At 46.7% G+C, this 17,875-nt stretch overlaps 1 protein-coding gene across 2 annotated transcripts in view; it reads right to left on the bottom strand.

The window, feature by feature from the left end:
• srgap3 (SLIT-ROBO Rho GTPase activating protein 3) overlaps window positions 1-17,875 on the bottom strand; it is an 81,088-nt gene that overhangs the window by 38,802 nt on the left and 24,411 nt on the right. For both annotated transcript variants that reach the window (XM_018734119.2, XM_029247708.1), the window contains exon 2: window positions 8,609-8,804. In XM_018734119.2, coding sequence (XP_018589635.2) covers window positions 8,609-8,804 — 196 coding nt within the window. The remainder of the gene's footprint in view (window positions 1-8,608; window positions 8,805-17,875) is intronic.

Here is a 17,875-nt window from a genome sequence, read left to right as displayed (position 1 = left end):
ACAAAGCTGACCAACTTCTGCAAATGAAAGTCAGGGCATTTCCTGCTGCTCGCCGAGTTCAGCGTGACAAAAACGCACGTTGCCGGATCGCATTAAATTCTCGTACATTCCGTTTATCGCAGCTCATGCTTCCGACCCACGCGATCGCCGTAGTGCACGGAACTACATTAAGAGCAAGTGACTGCGTACATCAGTGAAACGACACTCGACAGCGTTTGCATTCTGTTACACGCTGCATTAGTTAATTAGCGCAAACGTCTGACGCGCACGGGCACGGCCTTCGTAAACTACATTTGCATTTACTCGTTCAGCAGATGCTCTAGTCCAAAGCAACATAAAATGATTATTATCTAGTGTTCAGCGGACACTTTATCTAGCAAAACTTACACTGCTAGATACGCAGCACTAAACTCCCTAAAAATCACTCACCCTTCTATAATACAGAGCAATGTAACACACACACACACACACACACTATGAGCAGTTCGGAGCTACCAATTCACCTGGAAACCTTGACTTTGGACTGAGGATGGAAACCAGAGCACCTGGACTAAACCCACACAAGCACAGTGCGAACATTAGTGGCAGCTGGTAGCATAGTGGTTACAGCCAACATCTTAAGACCCAAAGGACACAAGTTCAAATCCCATCTACTTATGCAGTACCCTTGCCGCCCCCCCCCCATACTAGAGAGCGGGAAACCTGCAGTGACAACTCATGTGGTGACCGTCTTAGAAATACTCATCACCTGGACACAACTATTTCTAATTCTCACTCTTTGCTCCGTAAGACTGACTTGCACTCCACAAATGTCCAGTTTCATACAGGCACTTTGTATGAAATCATCTTCGTATACAGTACATGAGGTACATTAGCATTAGCTACTGAGGACCAAAACCGCGAGTTTCCATGGGCTCCTCACAGTGGTTAATGGAAGCCCTGATCACCACAGAGCCTGTTCTGGTTTGTGAAATGGGGACTCTGAGCAAACTGATGCTCGTCCACTTGTCCCCAGCTACACTGCAGCTGACACCATATTGACCGCATAATTCCTTTACACCGGTTACCCTGATGACCGAAAGCGACCGTCTCAGGCTAACTAACGTAAGCCGCTTTCTCAGCTGTCTCTTTGAAACTTCATCTCTACGCTGTCCAAATCCTATCTGAACGCAAATCAATAAGTGTTAAGATCTCTGGGGAAAGTAGAGGGAAAAAAAAAAACAACAACACTTTGGTTTTGAGACTGCAGATAGAGTCCCAGAGGGGGAATCTCCCGATGGAGACCATGAGCTAACAAATACATCAAAGGCGTCTCGTTCGTTGCAATGCCCCACTGTTTTCCTTCAAATTAATCACCGTTAATGACAACGGCACGGTATGTGCCAACGCGATAATCTCATTTCAGGAAATCTGACTGCCATTCGCCATAATTCCTAGCGTGCACACACACACACACAGATGATAAACAACCAGTGCAGGGTACATTTGGACAGCAATATCTATATCCTACGGCGACTAAATATGAGAAAGAATATAGTCATTATGCTACTGCAGAGACCAACGATGCCTGAGGTCAGCTGAAAATATCAGGAGTGGACTGACTGAATATGGAAATTACCCTGAAATGACCCTTTACAAGGTGTGCGGCAATGTGACCTCAGAAACACAACTGTAAGGTATTATATATCAGGAAAAAAAACTCCTTTACCCAGTTGAACAAGTCGGTAATCTTTACTGTATCAGTTCAGGGTAAGCTCCTTTGGCTGGTCCACCACTCTACCTCTGCCCCAGTATTCAATATTTCTTTCAACAGAATTACAGAACCATCGTGTTTTTAAATTATGAAGAATATGGCATTTTATTTTATAGCACATGTGCTGGACATGTTTCATAAAACCTCTCGTGGTGCAGAATGGATGTTTCATATAAGAGACTATTTTTCGCAGCTTGAGGCATTGCGATGCAGTCCTGCCCAGACTCTGCTTCTCGGTGGGTTCAAAAGCCCCCGCTGCCTTTCTTCAGCGGGAACTTCAGATATTCTGTTACAAGACACATCTCCCCAAAACTAGTTATTGAAATGAGGTCCGTTAACTTCAACTAGTCACATGCAGCCCTAAAGGTCTGCGACAGAAGTAAAAAAGCTTGGAAAACGAAGGTAAAGAAAGGCCTTTTTCATCAGAGGATGCACAGTAACAGCTATCAAAAACTATACTTCTATAACTCTGGGCAGAAAAAGAGACTTGGCGGTGGTGAGGACTGATTCATGGTCACCCCTGCTCTTCCCAGGTATCTCTGCGGGGCACTGGGTGGCGTCAGAAGGGTGATGAAGAAAGGAACCTATCAACACGACACTGAACAAGAAACTTGCACGATCCAAGCCACCAGGATTTGTTTTAGCTTCAAACTCCAGCTTGCAAAGAAAGTCACCTGAAATCTCCTCGTCGGCCATCATTTGCACACAAAAGGGCAGAGCTGTGGCAGATGCGGCCTGGACACTGGTCCTGGAAGGCAGAGTTTCCAAAAGCTGCCGGCTGTTTTCCACATTAAACGGGAATTGAGTGCAAAAGGCTGCCAATTAGGGCTCCCATCGGCACGTATTCAGGCCTTTGGAGACCAAGACATTACTCTCGTAACAACAATAAACACCATCTCATGGATCCAATTACCATTTCACACGTGCCGCCCTCTACAACCACACTAGATCCTGGGTCTGAGGAAGAGAAAGGTACCACAGTAAGGAAAACCCTGGGATTTGAACTGACAGCCTCTTGGTTACCCCAGACTAGACCATTTACACTATGGCTGCACCAGGATACTGTCCAAGTGAGGGATACAGGTCCTTGTATTGTTTTTTCCCCTCTTTCTGCCCCACCATCCCAGTGATTTGTCTCTTGTGGCTGTAAGCACCACATTTGGATGGACAAAGAGTGGCTGTACTTATTCGGCAAAAGGAGCACAAAGAATAGGGTTTACTTTTGTGATCAGAGAGACATCATGCCATCATACTTTTCTCAAAAGCAACAGCATAAGGCTACTTACGATGAATTAACCACTAATACAACAGTGTAATCAATTCATGGTCAGTACCTTGCTCAAGGGTACAACAGTCGGAGTGGGAATAGAAACCTGAGTCGGGTATTTTGAGCACATCAACATGACCAATACACTACCTGCTGCCACATACAAACCCAGCCTCAACAAATATGAGTTTAAAATTACATTTTTATGCTTTATCAACCTTCAATAAAATCAAAGCAGCACGCTATGCAAAGAGCAAAATGGTACGGATTTAAAACGCCGACTGATGACGTCAAAGCCAAAATTCTAATTTTTGTTCTAGTCCACAAAGTCTGATCTGTCACGGTGGGAAAAAAAAAAAAAAAAATGGATGAAAAGGGAATAATAAGAATAGCCCATAGGAAGGAAAAACTTTGATATTCAGAATTTGATAAGTAACATGACTTCATGCTCTAGCAATGGGTGCTGCAAGTTCACAGCGTGTTTATTCAATCAGACACATCGCACCACTTCCTTCTTCTGCGTTGAGACCCGGCCCTCGGGAAAAGCTTTGATTCCTTTCGATCACGGCTGCTTATCTGTGAGTAAAGGCGAAGGCTGGTGGGGAGGGATGAGCGAGGAAATCAAAGACAAAATGAAAGGCCCCGCAATGTAGGCAATAGCTGCCCAGCCTGGATCTTCAAACGCTCTGCTTTCAAGCACGTTCACAGAGGCTCGAGACCTACTCGAGTGTGGTACATGCTTTTAGGCCACCTGTCCTACCGTTTTGGGACTGTCCATGTTGGATAGGAAACATCTGGTGCCTTCCAGGCATACCTAGAGCACAGAAGCGAGCAATCCTGGACAGACATCACAAAGAGCCAGGTTGTGCCCTAGTTAACGCACATTACAAATGCAGGAATATGATGACAGAGAGCCTGCTGTTAGCTCAGGACACTCAGGTGTGCAGCACAGAGCAGATCAGCTGATGCCGACCCAAGAGTTACCCCAGAGTCCTGTTTCCAAAACTTGCCCAGCTCAAACTTCGTATTAAGAAGGTCACAAGTCACTATTCAATACTACTCACTTTCTGGAACATGGCTGGCCTGCGAACCTGAACAGAGGAAGTGGAGTGGACTGAGAGTCACTGCAAAAGATACAGAGTAACCCCTGTGGAACCTTAACACAGCCTTCAGAGATGATGGAAGAGCCATTTCCCCTGGGAATCCTTTGCGGCTCCTTCCAGCTCAAGGCCGCAAAATAGATGCTCTGAGACTAGAACAACCATAGTTTTTGCTCCCCTACAAAGAATGTCTGCTAGTTACCCCAGTGAGCCTGTTCTGTAAGAGTAAAGTTCAGTCTAGACATTACATATACGTAAATATCCAAGTTCTTGGCAAGTACCAGATCTATGTGCAAACAGCACTACAAAACTAGAGCTGAAACAAATAAGGAATAAATAGGATAGCAATAACAACTAATATTTTATTGTTTTATCATTAGAAACAATGTTAGACTCAGCTTGTCCAATGCAGCTCCGGGTGGTACCTCCGTTGTGGTTCTATTGCTTCTGAGTGCGTTTTTCTGTTAACTAAAGGCAAGCCATGGAAAAGCAGGTAATATCTGCTGCACAACATACAAGTTTGGATAAGAGAACAGCAAGGAAAAAGCAACTAAAAGGCAATAAAAAAAAATTGGAAAACTCATAACCTGAATGTTCAGACTGTGAGGAAAACGTCTATATTGATTCTTGAACATTCATTAGGGTTTCTTGGAAGACTCAAGAGCAGTTGGATTGACAAGTTTTTAGCACACATGCAATTTGCATAAGGAAAATCACTCACTATCTGAAACATACTGCACAATCCATTCTCCAGGGAGATTCTCAGGGGGTATCTTCCGTTAAAAAAAATTAAGGCCTACTCAGTTCACTGGGCTATGGGCAGAGATTTCAGATGTGGGGGAAAAAAAATGAAAGGGTAGCAAATGCACTGACCACTGTTAAAACAGACCACCGCTTTTTCAGGGGTGGATGCTGATGGAGTCTGTCTGTTTCAGAGAGATACTGCAAAACCTTTAATGACCAAGCATATCAGATTGGAGGCTAAAATCATTTGTCATTGCAGGAAAAGTCTTATCTCAACCAGACATTCATTGCTTGTCTCTTCGTAATTATATTGACCATCATTTTTTTTTTTTTTTAAATTAGCAGTCTCCTTTTGAAAATTAAAACTCCGTTGCTAAAAAAATACCCCTATCCTGCTTACTGATGGCCAGTAGGTAGCACGGCGGCCTTGCCAATGACTCAAAGTGCCGTGCTACCTACCGGCCTCGATCGATCCTGATTTGAATCGACACTTGCTGTTGTAGTATCCTTGATCAACTCTGAATAACTCTGAATTGACACAGTAAAAATTTCCCAACTGTATAAATGGGTGAAGACATGGTAACAGAGTGTTGAGCTCCTGAGCTGCTCGGTGGGTGTGGGGTTCGAGATCAGCTCAGGGTGTGCAGAGTTTGCATGCTTCCCCCCGTGTTTGTACCCCCTGCACATGCACGAAATAGGCAGGAAAAAACCACTTCTGTTTTTCCCTGGCCTTGGAAATCACCAAGCGGTCACTATGAGCGCACATTCATCCTTTTATAAATGGGTAAGCTCTTGTAAGTAGCTTAGTGCACAAACCTAACACCAAGTTGATTTGGACAAAGATGTCAAATAAACAATGGTTAATAATATTGTCACAATACTCAAGCAAGGTCTGCGTTCACATCTATTCTGAAGTCAGTTTCACAGCCACTGGAGGTGATGCATCAAAACTGCAAAACTTTGCCGGTCAATTCAAGTGTTATAAATTCTTCTGCTGGAAGGAAGTTGAATTTGATCTGCACAACAACAAGATGTACGTCGCTTTGGAGAATTAATGAATGTAATGTAAATGTAATTCAAAGGTATTCTTGAAGGTCTGGAAACCAGTCTTGAACTTAGCATGGTGTGACCACACACAAAATACATAAAACTTGAAAGTCTACAGTATGTGGATGAATTTGAAATGTACTCATTTACTTGATGCTTTTCACCAAAGTGACTTACAGTGTTCAGCTATTTACAACTATTTACCCATTCATATAGCTGAGCAATTCTACTGGAGTAATTTAAGGTAGGTTCCTTGCTCACGGATACTACAGCTGGAGGTGAGACCCAAACCTGCGACCTTTGGGTCCAAAGGAAGTTGCTCTAACCACTCCCAGCTGCCCCTAAATTTCTCTACGTACTGTTTAAGTGTCTATGTTACTGTAACCCAGTGCTGTTCATATAGTTTTTAAACTACGAAAACTGTCATATGTCTATGATTTAATGTAGCAGGTAACCCCACCCAGGATCAGGCATGACAGGGCAAAACCAAAGCACCCAAAGAGGGATCCAAGGCCACAGCAATGATCTCGCAGAGATCTTCAGAGCAAACGCTCAACGTGTATTCTGCTATTATCCAGCTGCGGAGGATGTACATATGCCAAAGCTGACGATGACAAGGGCCAGTTGCTGCGCAAGAACATCTGGTAAGCCTCAGTTGTTTATTTACTGGAAATAAACACAAGCCCATTGCCAGGCATATCTCCAAATGGCAAGATGCATTAACCATCTTGTTTTCACCAAGTTAAGCAGTTGTCATAGGCCTCATAAACAAAGGCCTCTCTAAAGCAACTTACAGTGTTAATTAAAATTATTTACCCATTTATACAGCTGGTGGCGTAGTGGTTAGAGCTGCTGCCTTTGGACCCAAAGGTCAAGGCTTTGAGTTTCACCCCTGGCTGTAGTACCTTTGAGCAAGATACTAAAATTGCTCTAGTAAAAACTACCCATCTGAATAACAGGGTAAATCATTGTAAGTTGCTTTGAAAAAAAGCCTCAGCTGCTGGAACAATACAAGGTAAGTAACTTGCTTAAGGGTACTACAGCTGGAGGCTGCATTCAAACCTGCCCCCTTTGGGTGTAAAGACACCAACCCTAACCCCAACATTACCAGCTGCCGTAGACAGAGGGGTCATAACAGAAGCACCAAGGCTGCGAGCTCGCCTACCCAGGAGGTATGGTGGCGTGGCATTGCCCGCTCCCAGCTGGCTCACACCCACCCTTTGTGGCTGCACTGCTGAAGCTTGGTGAGTGCGGACACCCTCATTAGCACTAAGGTGACAGATCAGTGGGACGAGACTGGGGGAGGGGATGGGCTGGTGGAGCTTCTGAAAGATGTGCCTGGGTGGTGGATGTGGGGCACGTTCATCTGGAGGCATGAGCAAGATGGCCCGGCTAAGGATGGGGGAAGGGAGGTTGGGGGGGCTGCCCAGCAATAAAGATGTAGATGCATCGGCCCACAGCGCTCACCCATCTCAGCTCTGCCGGAGGCTCGTTCTGCTGCTGACCAGCCAGAGCCAGGTTCCGTTACATGGCCAGATCGCAGCTCATCCCCCACAAGCTCCGCCCCTTCCGCCTCCATCGTTCCCCTAAACCTCTCACATTCTAACACACAACAGATTTTGGAGATCTGCATTTCCGGACACATATTAGCTATTTTTATTTTCCGTTACACGCAACGCATACATTCCGACATCAGAGCCCCAGTTTCGATGTTCTGCCAGAAGCGGCAGTCTGCACGCCACGAATAAGGCCGTGTTGCTAATGCTGTTTATAACTGGGGGCCAAAACAGAGAGCTTTTCAAACAATGCATTTACATTTAAAGCATCTCAGCCAAACATGAGCACGGGAACACGGCGGCGGCCCAACAAGGCAGCAGATCATCCCTACGGACCGTTTTCCACAGTACGGCGTGCAGAGTTCGCCTCACGCGCGATACGTACTGTTGCACACAAACCAATTTCCAGGGCGACGCAGCACCTCAGAGTGCCGCCGCACAGCGTGGTCAAAAGTCTGAACGGCAGCAGAGGAACTGCTATCCTTCAGCAAGGTTCTTAACCTGAATTGCTCAAGTAAACATAAGGAAGACGCTGGAGCTGCGAAACCATCAGCTATGTAGGTCACTTTAGAGCCTGCCAAGCAAATAAATAATGTAACGTAATAATGCGGTGTAAATTATAGACAAGCTTGCATTGGGACCCTGTCTAAACAATGATTCATAAATAGTCATGAGGTGCTTAAAGAGCTCTGGGAAGATTTTCTGTCTGGATGGGAGCCACTCCAGTTATGGGAACCTGCGATTGCCGAAATCGAAAGCGCGACTCACTCGACGGCTCATCACAACGTTCTCGGTTTTACTTGGACATCGAAGAGGAAAAGGGAAGACGCTGCCCACGTCCGTTGCACGGTACGGCTATCGTAATAATAAACAATCGTGTTCGAAATAACAACCGAAGGAGGTCTGTCCTCTCCGGTCATGACCAGCAATGTTTTCCTGGAGAATTACCAAAACAAAAGGTGGAGCAGCGGGAGGGCAGGGCTACACGAGCGACCCCGTGCCGACACAAACTGGATGACAAACGTGACCCAGTTGGGAGCGGCCGCATGGTTTCCAGCCACATGGGTTCCTGGCTGTCTGTGCGGGCCACACCCCCACCTCCCACACGCCCCCGCTCTCGCTCAGGCTGTCCCGCACTTACTTGAACTGGTGGTGCTCCCTGGAGCTGCGGATCTTGGAGGAGAAACGCTCGGCCAGCTTCTCCAGGCTGCGGGAGTACTCCAGCTGGATCTCGGCCTTGCGGCGGAAGAACTCCTGCAGGTCCTGCAGCAGCTGCAGGCGTGCCTCTGACTGCTGCTCCAGACATTTGAACTGCTCCACCAGCTGGTTGCGGATCTCTGCGGGCCGAAAACACACAGGTGCGGTCATTTTTTCATAGCCACTAGTGGACTTGGAGGTCAGACGTCTCCCTTCCGTACTGCGAGACGACAACGGCGAGCGTTGGGCTCCGGTTCTGTCACGGTCTCAGCTCATCGTTCGCAGGTGAATGATACTCTTCGCCGCAGACACGATGAGCACGATATCAACTGGGGTAAAGAGCACACATGGGAAGGAACCGGCCTCAGCACAGATGTCCTATACTGACTATACCAAGGAGCAGAGGTGTATTGACAGATGAGGAATTTCGATATCTTCTTCATCAGCTGGATTAGTTAAAGTAGGGGGCAAGGTAGAGTGTGGTCACCTTGCACTTGAAGGGCCTAGGTTCCAATCTTGCACCTTCTGTAGAACCCAAAGTCAAAGTCAAAGTACCTACCCTGAATTGATACAGTAAAAACTACCCAGTTGTACGCTGCATATGCTTAAGTCAAGAAAGAATGCATATGAACTGATATAAACCCGACGTTTTAAGTATCTTTGGAGAAAAGCATCAGCGAACTCAATAAACAACAACAACCATCTGTTTCAAAAGTACAGCACAAGCCAAAATAGGAGAGGAAATCTGACAAAACACCCAACTCATCTCCAAGTGTCGCACTGTGATTCACCGCTGCTTAAAGACAAGAGTCATTTTCAGTCATTTCCTTTAAGGTTTTGCAAACACAAACCAACTGCGATTTTTTTCAATTATTTTTATCCGTTGATGAAGCGCTAATAAATTTTTATAATTCCACTGAAGATGCCTAAATCGGATTACTTTTCAAGCACGATAAGTTTGTGCCAGAGTGGGAAAATGTCATTAAAAGTTAAGAAACATATGTAAGTCCCAGCCTCAACATCACTCACTCTTCCAGCATTACTGCCCCATACAATGTACACTTACACCGGAGTAAAGAGGAGTAAATTGGAGTAGCTGCTTTTAGCTCCCTGGATATATTTGACAGTTTGTATCTAAAGCAAAATCGCATTTAGCAAGAGAACAGTCTCAGCAGGAATGAGACACATACCATCCCTCCATTTTCTGCAGTGTGTCTTGGTCATTCAAGGTTTTGCTGACCCTAAAACAAGCACTGGGAAGCTGGGACATTCCAGCAGGTTCCCGACGCTCCACATGCGTGCAAACAGCAGCTCCGAGAGACAGACGTGTAATCCCACGCTCAGATGTCAATGATTAGGTATCACGATTCGTCGCCTTGGCTCTGGCTCTGCTGAAAACGCGGGACACCGGTCTCCCAACCTCCCAATTACAGCGGGATTTGCGAGAACAAAACTACAGCTTTGCCTGCTTTTGCAGTTGTGCCATTGAAATCAAGGCAGCTTCCATACAGTGATAGGGCAGCCAGCGTGTGCAGTTTGAAACAAAAGGTTTTGCACGCGGTCGGTTCTCCTGCACCACCAAACGTTGCCTTAACCGAAGGTTATCCGCGGGCTCCAATGACGGAAACTCGAGACGACGGGAGGAACGCACCAAGATCCTAAGTGGTCCTGGCACCTCGCCTTCGCCTGAAGCTCAGAAGGATTCATGTGCCTCCCTGCATCGTTGAGGTTCATGAAAGACGAATCCACAAAGCGTGGAACCCCTCTTGGAGAGTTCTTCACCCTACAGCTCTTGCCAACGTGTCACGCATGGGCCGAGCCCTTGCCACTTCCTCCAGATGCCTCGCTCTTGGTCCCTCTTCACACCTGGATGACTTTGCAGATCTAGACTCATGTTAAACCCAAGCTGAGATCATGCAACTGTGTGCAAACCTTCTTCCCAATGTCACACTTCACACAGCGACCTTTGGTTGAGTGAATTCATCAGTGAACGGGCTCAGTACAGTCATCTCCAAGACGGACCCCTTCGTGTTAAAAGAATTTACAGTTCCCACTGTTGCATTTAATACCCCGACATCAACTTTTGAGGCAATTCTTTCCATTTATAAGGACCAAGTATGGATTTGGTGAACCTTGTAAAAGCCGTGTGCTGCAAGACCCTTAAATTTACTTTTATTCATTTAATGGACTCTTTTCCCTTTCTTTCTGTGAACCTATACAGTATCATATTGCACAGCCCAAGTGCCGAGGCACCATTTCAGCTTGATCAGCGAGTGTGAATTTATTTGCATTGTTTTCATTGATTTCTTTTGTTTCTTAAATTTTGTTCCTTGCGGTAAAGGGTGAATTCATCATGTGTATTAATGTCTTGTTTGCAAGCGTACGGTACATAACAGCCAGGAAAGAGTTGGACACATGTAAGCAGCATTTTGATTTATTTTTTTCTGCAATGCCTACAACCGCTTGGCCCAAGTGGCGTCACGGTGAACCAGAGCCTAACCCGGAAACGCGGGACGTAGGGCCGGAGGAGGAGGGGACACATCCAGGACGGGACGCCAGTCCGCCGCAAGGCACCCCAAGCGAGACTCGAACCCCAGACCCACCACACAGCCGGCACTGGCCAAAACCACCGTGCCACAGCACTCCCCTCCATGCAGTATTTGAGTTATTTAATAAATGAAGGGACACTTCCACTGCGTTGTGTCATGATAAGTAACTCGGATGGCATTTACTTCGCAAAGTGGGGGAAGAGTGTTGACAGAGCGTTTTGAGAGCACAGTCAGGTTTGAGGTTCCTGCAAATAACACGGAACGCAGTGAAAACGAACAACAGACCACATGGCCCCTGTCACAGGCCAATTTGGTCGACAAGCTGTAGCAACATGACGCTAATTCTGCGTCACCTTGCAGAGTTCTCAACAGATCAGGAGGTTCCGTTCCAAGGCCTGTCGGGTGTAAATTAAAGTGCACATCGGCATCAAATATGAGCAAAGAGTCTGTTGTGTTCATACCAGAAACTGGATGGACGACCAGAAAGCTTGTAAAACAGAGGCTGTAAGAGAGAAGAGAAGGTAAAAGGATCTTGACTAATTGTTGGCAAAAGACTGCTGCCCACATAGTACCAGAAGATGGAAAACAGTGTAACTTACCGCGTCCATCAGCGTACGCTGTCGAGCCCCTCGTACAGCTGTCCTGAGACGCAGGACAAAGGAAAGTAACAGCAGCAAGTTCAGGGGCCGCAGGAAGCTTGGCGGTCATAACTAAAGCCTTATAATCAAAGGAGCAGGGTGTGAATCCTCTCTCTAGCTGTAGAATCCACGAGCAAGTCCACTGTCCCCTCCCCCCCAACAATATAGCACAAATAAAAAAAAAATCTCTCATTGTTCGGTACAGCTGCTTCTGTGCTCTTGTGCGGCATGAAAGTTAGAATTTGTGCAGTTTCTGTTTTTAAGGTAACAGCAATTACTTTTTCGGGATCTGGTTTCGCCCACCCCTGTTAAGCAAGCACAGTGATGTGAAACCAGGTGTATTCTTTACTTGTGTATTTGTGCTGTTTAAAACTTTGAATCATTTAAAGTATCATTCCACCTCTTTCACTTTTGAGACATTCATGATTATTGACAAGATGTGATCCTCCCCCAATACGGTGCTTGGACCCAGAACCAGGTATATTCTTTATTGCTGCTCTGGTTCCTGTTTGTGCCAACTGTCAAAATGGGTAAATCACTGTAAGTAGTTTAGTAGAGCACACGTAAGTTTGCAGGTTGCTTTGGACGGAAGAGTCACCTAAATTATAGCAAATAGAACAGAAAGCATAGTTAATAAAATAGTTAAAGTTAAGAGAAATGACAGAAGAGGGCACAATAAAGCCTTGTGTGATTTTCCTGCATCTAGCTATCATCATGCCATTCCTCAGATACCTCACACAGCCCAGAGACCAAAACCATCGCCAGTGAGCTGAGAGAAAAGTCCACTCCAGACATTCTTCACTTTCCACGTCTATCCAGTTTTCCCTCTTTCTCAGCTTCGTACCACGCCCGAAAACACTACCCTGACGCTCATCGATGGCAACACGGGGACAACTGACCGGGGATTTAACTCTTCTGGATTCGACCGCGTCGTGTAGCGAATCCAGAAGAGTTAAATCCCCAGTCAGCTGACACCAGCCGCGGAAGCCTATGGGTTTCGATAGGCAACACCGTGACTCCGTAAGAACATTGGGAAGCTAAGGAGTCCTGCAAACACACACCAGCGGGGAAAACGGGTTGCGTACTACAGCGCTTCTCACGTCTCCAAAAGCCTTGCAAAACACTCCCTGAATCAAGAATGATTTGAACTCCTTCCCATAACAACCACTCTGAAGTTTACTTTGCGGTTACAACCTCTGCGTTCCTCTTCGTTCGTAGCCAAAGAGGAATGCTGGGAATTTCGGTTGCCGGTGATGATCGCTCTACTGACCTTTTAGAACCGCGGTAAAAGCCCGTTGGTGACACACAAAGTTGGCTCTTACAAGATCTCCACCGAGGAGGCACTGAAAACAAACTTTTTGTGTATTTGTTTGTTTGTTTATAAATCTTCACCACCCAGTCGAAAACGGACCACTAAAACCGGCTACGTGTGCTTGATCGTACTGCCACTTCGCTGGTCTCTGCTTTCTTGCTTTTAGGCTTTTTAATGGGAGTTGCTTAGAAAATGCTAGAAAATGCTGGGGGCAACAGGTGACTTAGTGCACAGCGCTATCGCCTTGCACTCGCACCTGGGTTTTGAAACCCTCTTCCTGAACAGGGTACTTACACTGAACTGACACAGTAAAATTATCTGGCTGTATTAAAGGGTAAACTACAACTAGAAGTAGCTTAAAACATAAACCAAATATGAAAGTTGCTTGGAGAAAAGCATTAGCTAAATTAATTAGATAGATAGATAGATAGATAGATAGATAGATAGATAGATAGATAGATAGTCGCAATACACAATTATAGAAAAAAAGTGCAAGATCTGCTATGACTATGCTGCGAACCTGACGGTAAAGCGAAATTATGACAGCAGTGCAGCAATATGAGTGTTCGTAGAACGAAAAAACAAGTGGGGTGGAGCACGTCTCGGGATGAGAAATGAGCCATAAGACGGGGGGAGCGCAGCGGCGGCGGCGGCAAAATTACGGGGCACTTCACACGCAGACCTTTATCTTAAGGCCGTCATTTCTCCTTCCTTTTCTGTTATTTTAATTGAGAAACGCAGGAACCGAAAGCACCTTCCTCACCACCCACTCTTTCCGCATGGCTCCGTGTCTGGGTTTACGCGTTTATTTCAGAAACCGGAGCAAGGAGACCCACTCCGGCAGCAGAGCCAGCAGTCCTCACATTACCGGCTGGGACGACGGAGGAGACGCACCAACAGGCCTTAGGAGCACGCCCTTATATTACATCACTTCATCCAGCTGACGCGTTTCTCCAAAGCCTCTTACCCCGTTGCTTACAATTATTTACCCATTAATACAGCTGGGTAATTTTTACTGGAGCGATTTTTAGGGCAAGTACCTTGCTGTCTTTGGGTATGAAGGCAGCAGCTCTAACCGCTGCGCTACCAGCCGTGTACCTACAGCACGTATATCCATGCAGGTCCGGAGCATGCAAGACATTGAGGGATGAACAGCGTGTAAAGAGACAGACACGGTGAAGAAGGGTGCAGAACGTAACAGACAAGACCCGTATCACTTTTAAATATTCAACACGTGTACAATGTGTGCGTTATTGGTAAACCAGCATAACGCATTCATCACGACGCATTTGCGTAACCACAAGTACCGCCAGACGCCGGTCCCAAGGCACCAACGAAGCCATTTTAACACACGTTGCACGTGCAACTTTTTTATTTAGTCTGTAGGAAGATTTTATTCAATACTTAAATGTGTCATTCAGCTCAGAGGTCCGGCTTTTCAGAAACGCAGTCATGCGCCGCTTAATGACGTTTCGCTTAGCGACTGAGCGCATATACCGTGGTGCTCCCATAAGATTATAATGGAGCTGAAAAATTCTTATCGACCGGCGACGTTGCAGCGCAAAGTGTTCCTCACGTGTTCATGGTGCTGTTGCTGTAAAAGAACCTACCGCGCTGCCAGTCGTATGAAAGTATAGCACATGCAATTATGTACACTACGTAATACTTGATAATGATAATAAACACCTGTGTTACTGGTTTATGTGTTTATTATACAGTATTTTTTTATCATTTTACAGTGTACTCTTTCTACTTATAAAAGTTTACTGTAAAACAGTACTCTGTGTTACACCAGCAGCAGCAGCATCATAAATCTCGTGTTTACCGCGTCTCTTCACTGCATCACGGCTGTACCATCTAGGTTTGTATAAGTACGCTCTATGATGTTGGCACGACGACGAGATCACAAAAGCACACATTTCTCGGAACGTATCCCTGTCGTTAAGCGACGCACGTCTGTACGATGCACTTTATCATTTAATTTATTCTATTAACTCCTCATCCCTTTGTCTAAGGATCGTTTACATCAGTTAGTGCTGCTAATTCCGAAACACTTATGTTCTCAAATCGTTTCGCAGCCGGCGAGAGCGACGTGGCACGGGGCCCTCAGACACACAGGCCTCCCCTGTTATGGATGCATTTGGATGCACAGACTGCGCTTTGTCACACTCCACCCCTCTGTAGAAACACACTCGCTAGTATCTTCCTGAATGGCCTTGCTATGCGATGCGGATGAATGATGCGCTCCGAGAGCGGCCGCTCGGAACGAACCCCGCGGCAGCTCGGAAAATGGCACGTCGGGGAAGGAATGACCGACAGCGCACGCGTGTGCGGTTAAGGTGCTCTGACAGAAGCACGCACCAGTTTCACTGGTAGCGATAAAAATCCCACCGCTTTCCAAGTCAGTTACCAGCGAATCCAGAAACTGTACGTTTACTGGTGACGTTACATATCGGCAGAACCGTAAGTGCGATTATTTATCCCCCGAGACGTGACCTGGGGTTCCGCCTGGGACGGCAATGGCCCTCCGAATGTCTGTATGCTGCACACGGCAGGAGTGGCGACTCGAACCCGGGGCTTCCGACAGCAAGGAAATGACTCTAAAAGTCGCGGTATCTGCGCCTACTACATTCTTTTTATTTGTTTATCCAACAATTTTCTCCAGAGCCACTTATAATGTGAGGCTGCTTACAGTGGTGTACCCATTAATGCAGCTGGGTGATTTTTACTGAGGTAATTCAGAGTAAATACCGCGACGAAGGGCACCACACTGGGATTCGGACATCGACCCTTCAAACGTAAGGCTAGATGATTTGTGCATCTCGTCAAAGCACAATCAAGGTCTCGAGCACCGCACATCGTTTGCATACCAGTCGTACAAAAACATACGTGAAGCGCTGCTGTGATTAAGCTGAATTATAAAGCTGCCTACTCTTCGCAGGCGCATCCAACGTGCTCGTCGACTGCACCGTTAGAGAACTATTTCACCGGCTATCTTGCGGCGACCGTGTGAAGACTGTCTTCAGCATCGACTGAACGGCGGCGCTTCAGTGAAACGGCTCCCTGGGGTCAGGGGTCGGCCGACATACATCGTTTCACACGAAGGCCCCCAGCCCTACGCGGTAATTCAGGCTACGATGTGCTGAGATAGATGCTGAACGGCCTTCCCGTCTTCAAAAGCTGGAGAGCCTTGGAAAACAATTGCTGGAAATAGGAGACCCCCGAACATCCCGCAGCCCCGCAGCCCCACCTCCGCACCAGTCCACGGCCGAATGATATTGTGACATCTCTTTGCATGCGACCCCTAGGACGGAGCGCCGCTGCAAGGGAGGACTGGGTGATGGGCGGGTTTGTAGGAAAACGAGACCCTGGCCTTCACCGCTTCCCCCGAGAAATAATAAATCTCACTTAATCGGAGATGTTTTTATCTCTCCGTCTGTGGTTTCCTCCTTTGGTCGAGGAAGCAGCCAGCAGCTGGAGTACGCAGCTCGGCACAAGGCTGCACATTGTTCGCAGCTTTCCCCACCCAGGGTTACGGCTGCTGCTTCCCTGCAAGCAGATGAAGTTAAAAAAGAAAGAAAAGAAAAGAAAGAAGAAACGGTTTGGTTTATTTTCCTGCGCTCTTTTTTGACAGCCAGCCGAATCCCACACAGTCGCTCTCGGCAGCATGTTCTGCTTGCTAATGAGGCCTAGCGATCGCACACGGAGTCTATTTCCAGGCGCGTCACTTCATGAGGCAACTGATAAACAAACGAAAACACGGCGACGTTAACAAATCCCAGGAAACGATGCAACAGAAAAACCTCCAGAAAGGTTTATCGAAAAAGCTGAATTCCGACTCTTTCACGCCGGTCAAATAGACCATGTATTAAATATTATGAAATATGCTGGATTGTTAGCTTGGGTAGCGGATGACTGGGTGCCACACCCAATTGAGGACTGGACTGGATTATTTTCATCCAAAACCAAGTAGCTCTTTTTTGGGAAAAGCACGTTACCGATATCTGATCTGCTCCTTGTCCTTTAGTTTCAGCAGTGGACACACCACGCAGTTATGTCCAAGGTCACCGTTCGGCTGCAGTGCGGTCGTCACAAACCGTCCGCGTGCGCACCCTTTGTGCCCCCGGTCTCTTGCTTAACGTATGACCTTTGACAAATATCTGAACGTACGAAGGAGACGTCCTGCCCGTATTCACACGGTTGTTGACGATGGACGGACAAGGCAATGCACTTAACAGTAGATCCCAAAGTTTGGTGGCAGCATCCAACACAATGGGATTTGGGTAAAACCGCCGAAAGAGAGCAATCCTCCATCTGCATGAGAGGATGTTTAGTGTCCCACCCACCCTCGCAGCTCGTCTCGGCCCGGGACCCCAGCGGCAGGTTTGGAAATAAGCAACTTCGCTCGAGATGTGGCTTAACGTTGCGCAGCATCAGGCTACAGGCTCGAACGAAGAAACCGCAAACTTGGTAACCAAGTAACTTCCTAATTTCATTGTTCACAGAAGTGGAAAATCAGCTGCCATTAGATGATGATAATTGGCAGTATTATGCCACAGGAAATAAATGCAATTCCGTGAGGTCACACACTAGTCTTAATGACATGCCTCTTACAATAATTATATCCTTTGGAACCGAAAGGAAGCAGCACCATGAGGCGGTGGGTAGCGCTCTTCTCCCACAGGTCCTGGCCTCCGGTTTCAGATCTGGAT

This window comes from Scleropages formosus, chromosome 22 (assembly GCF_900964775.1).
Source record: "Scleropages formosus chromosome 22, fSclFor1.1, whole genome shotgun sequence".
NCBI classification, from domain to species: Eukaryota; Metazoa; Chordata; class Actinopteri; order Osteoglossiformes; family Osteoglossidae; genus Scleropages; species Scleropages formosus.
Note: the sequence above shows the minus strand (reverse complement) of the source record. Positions and strands in the feature narration are given on the sequence as shown.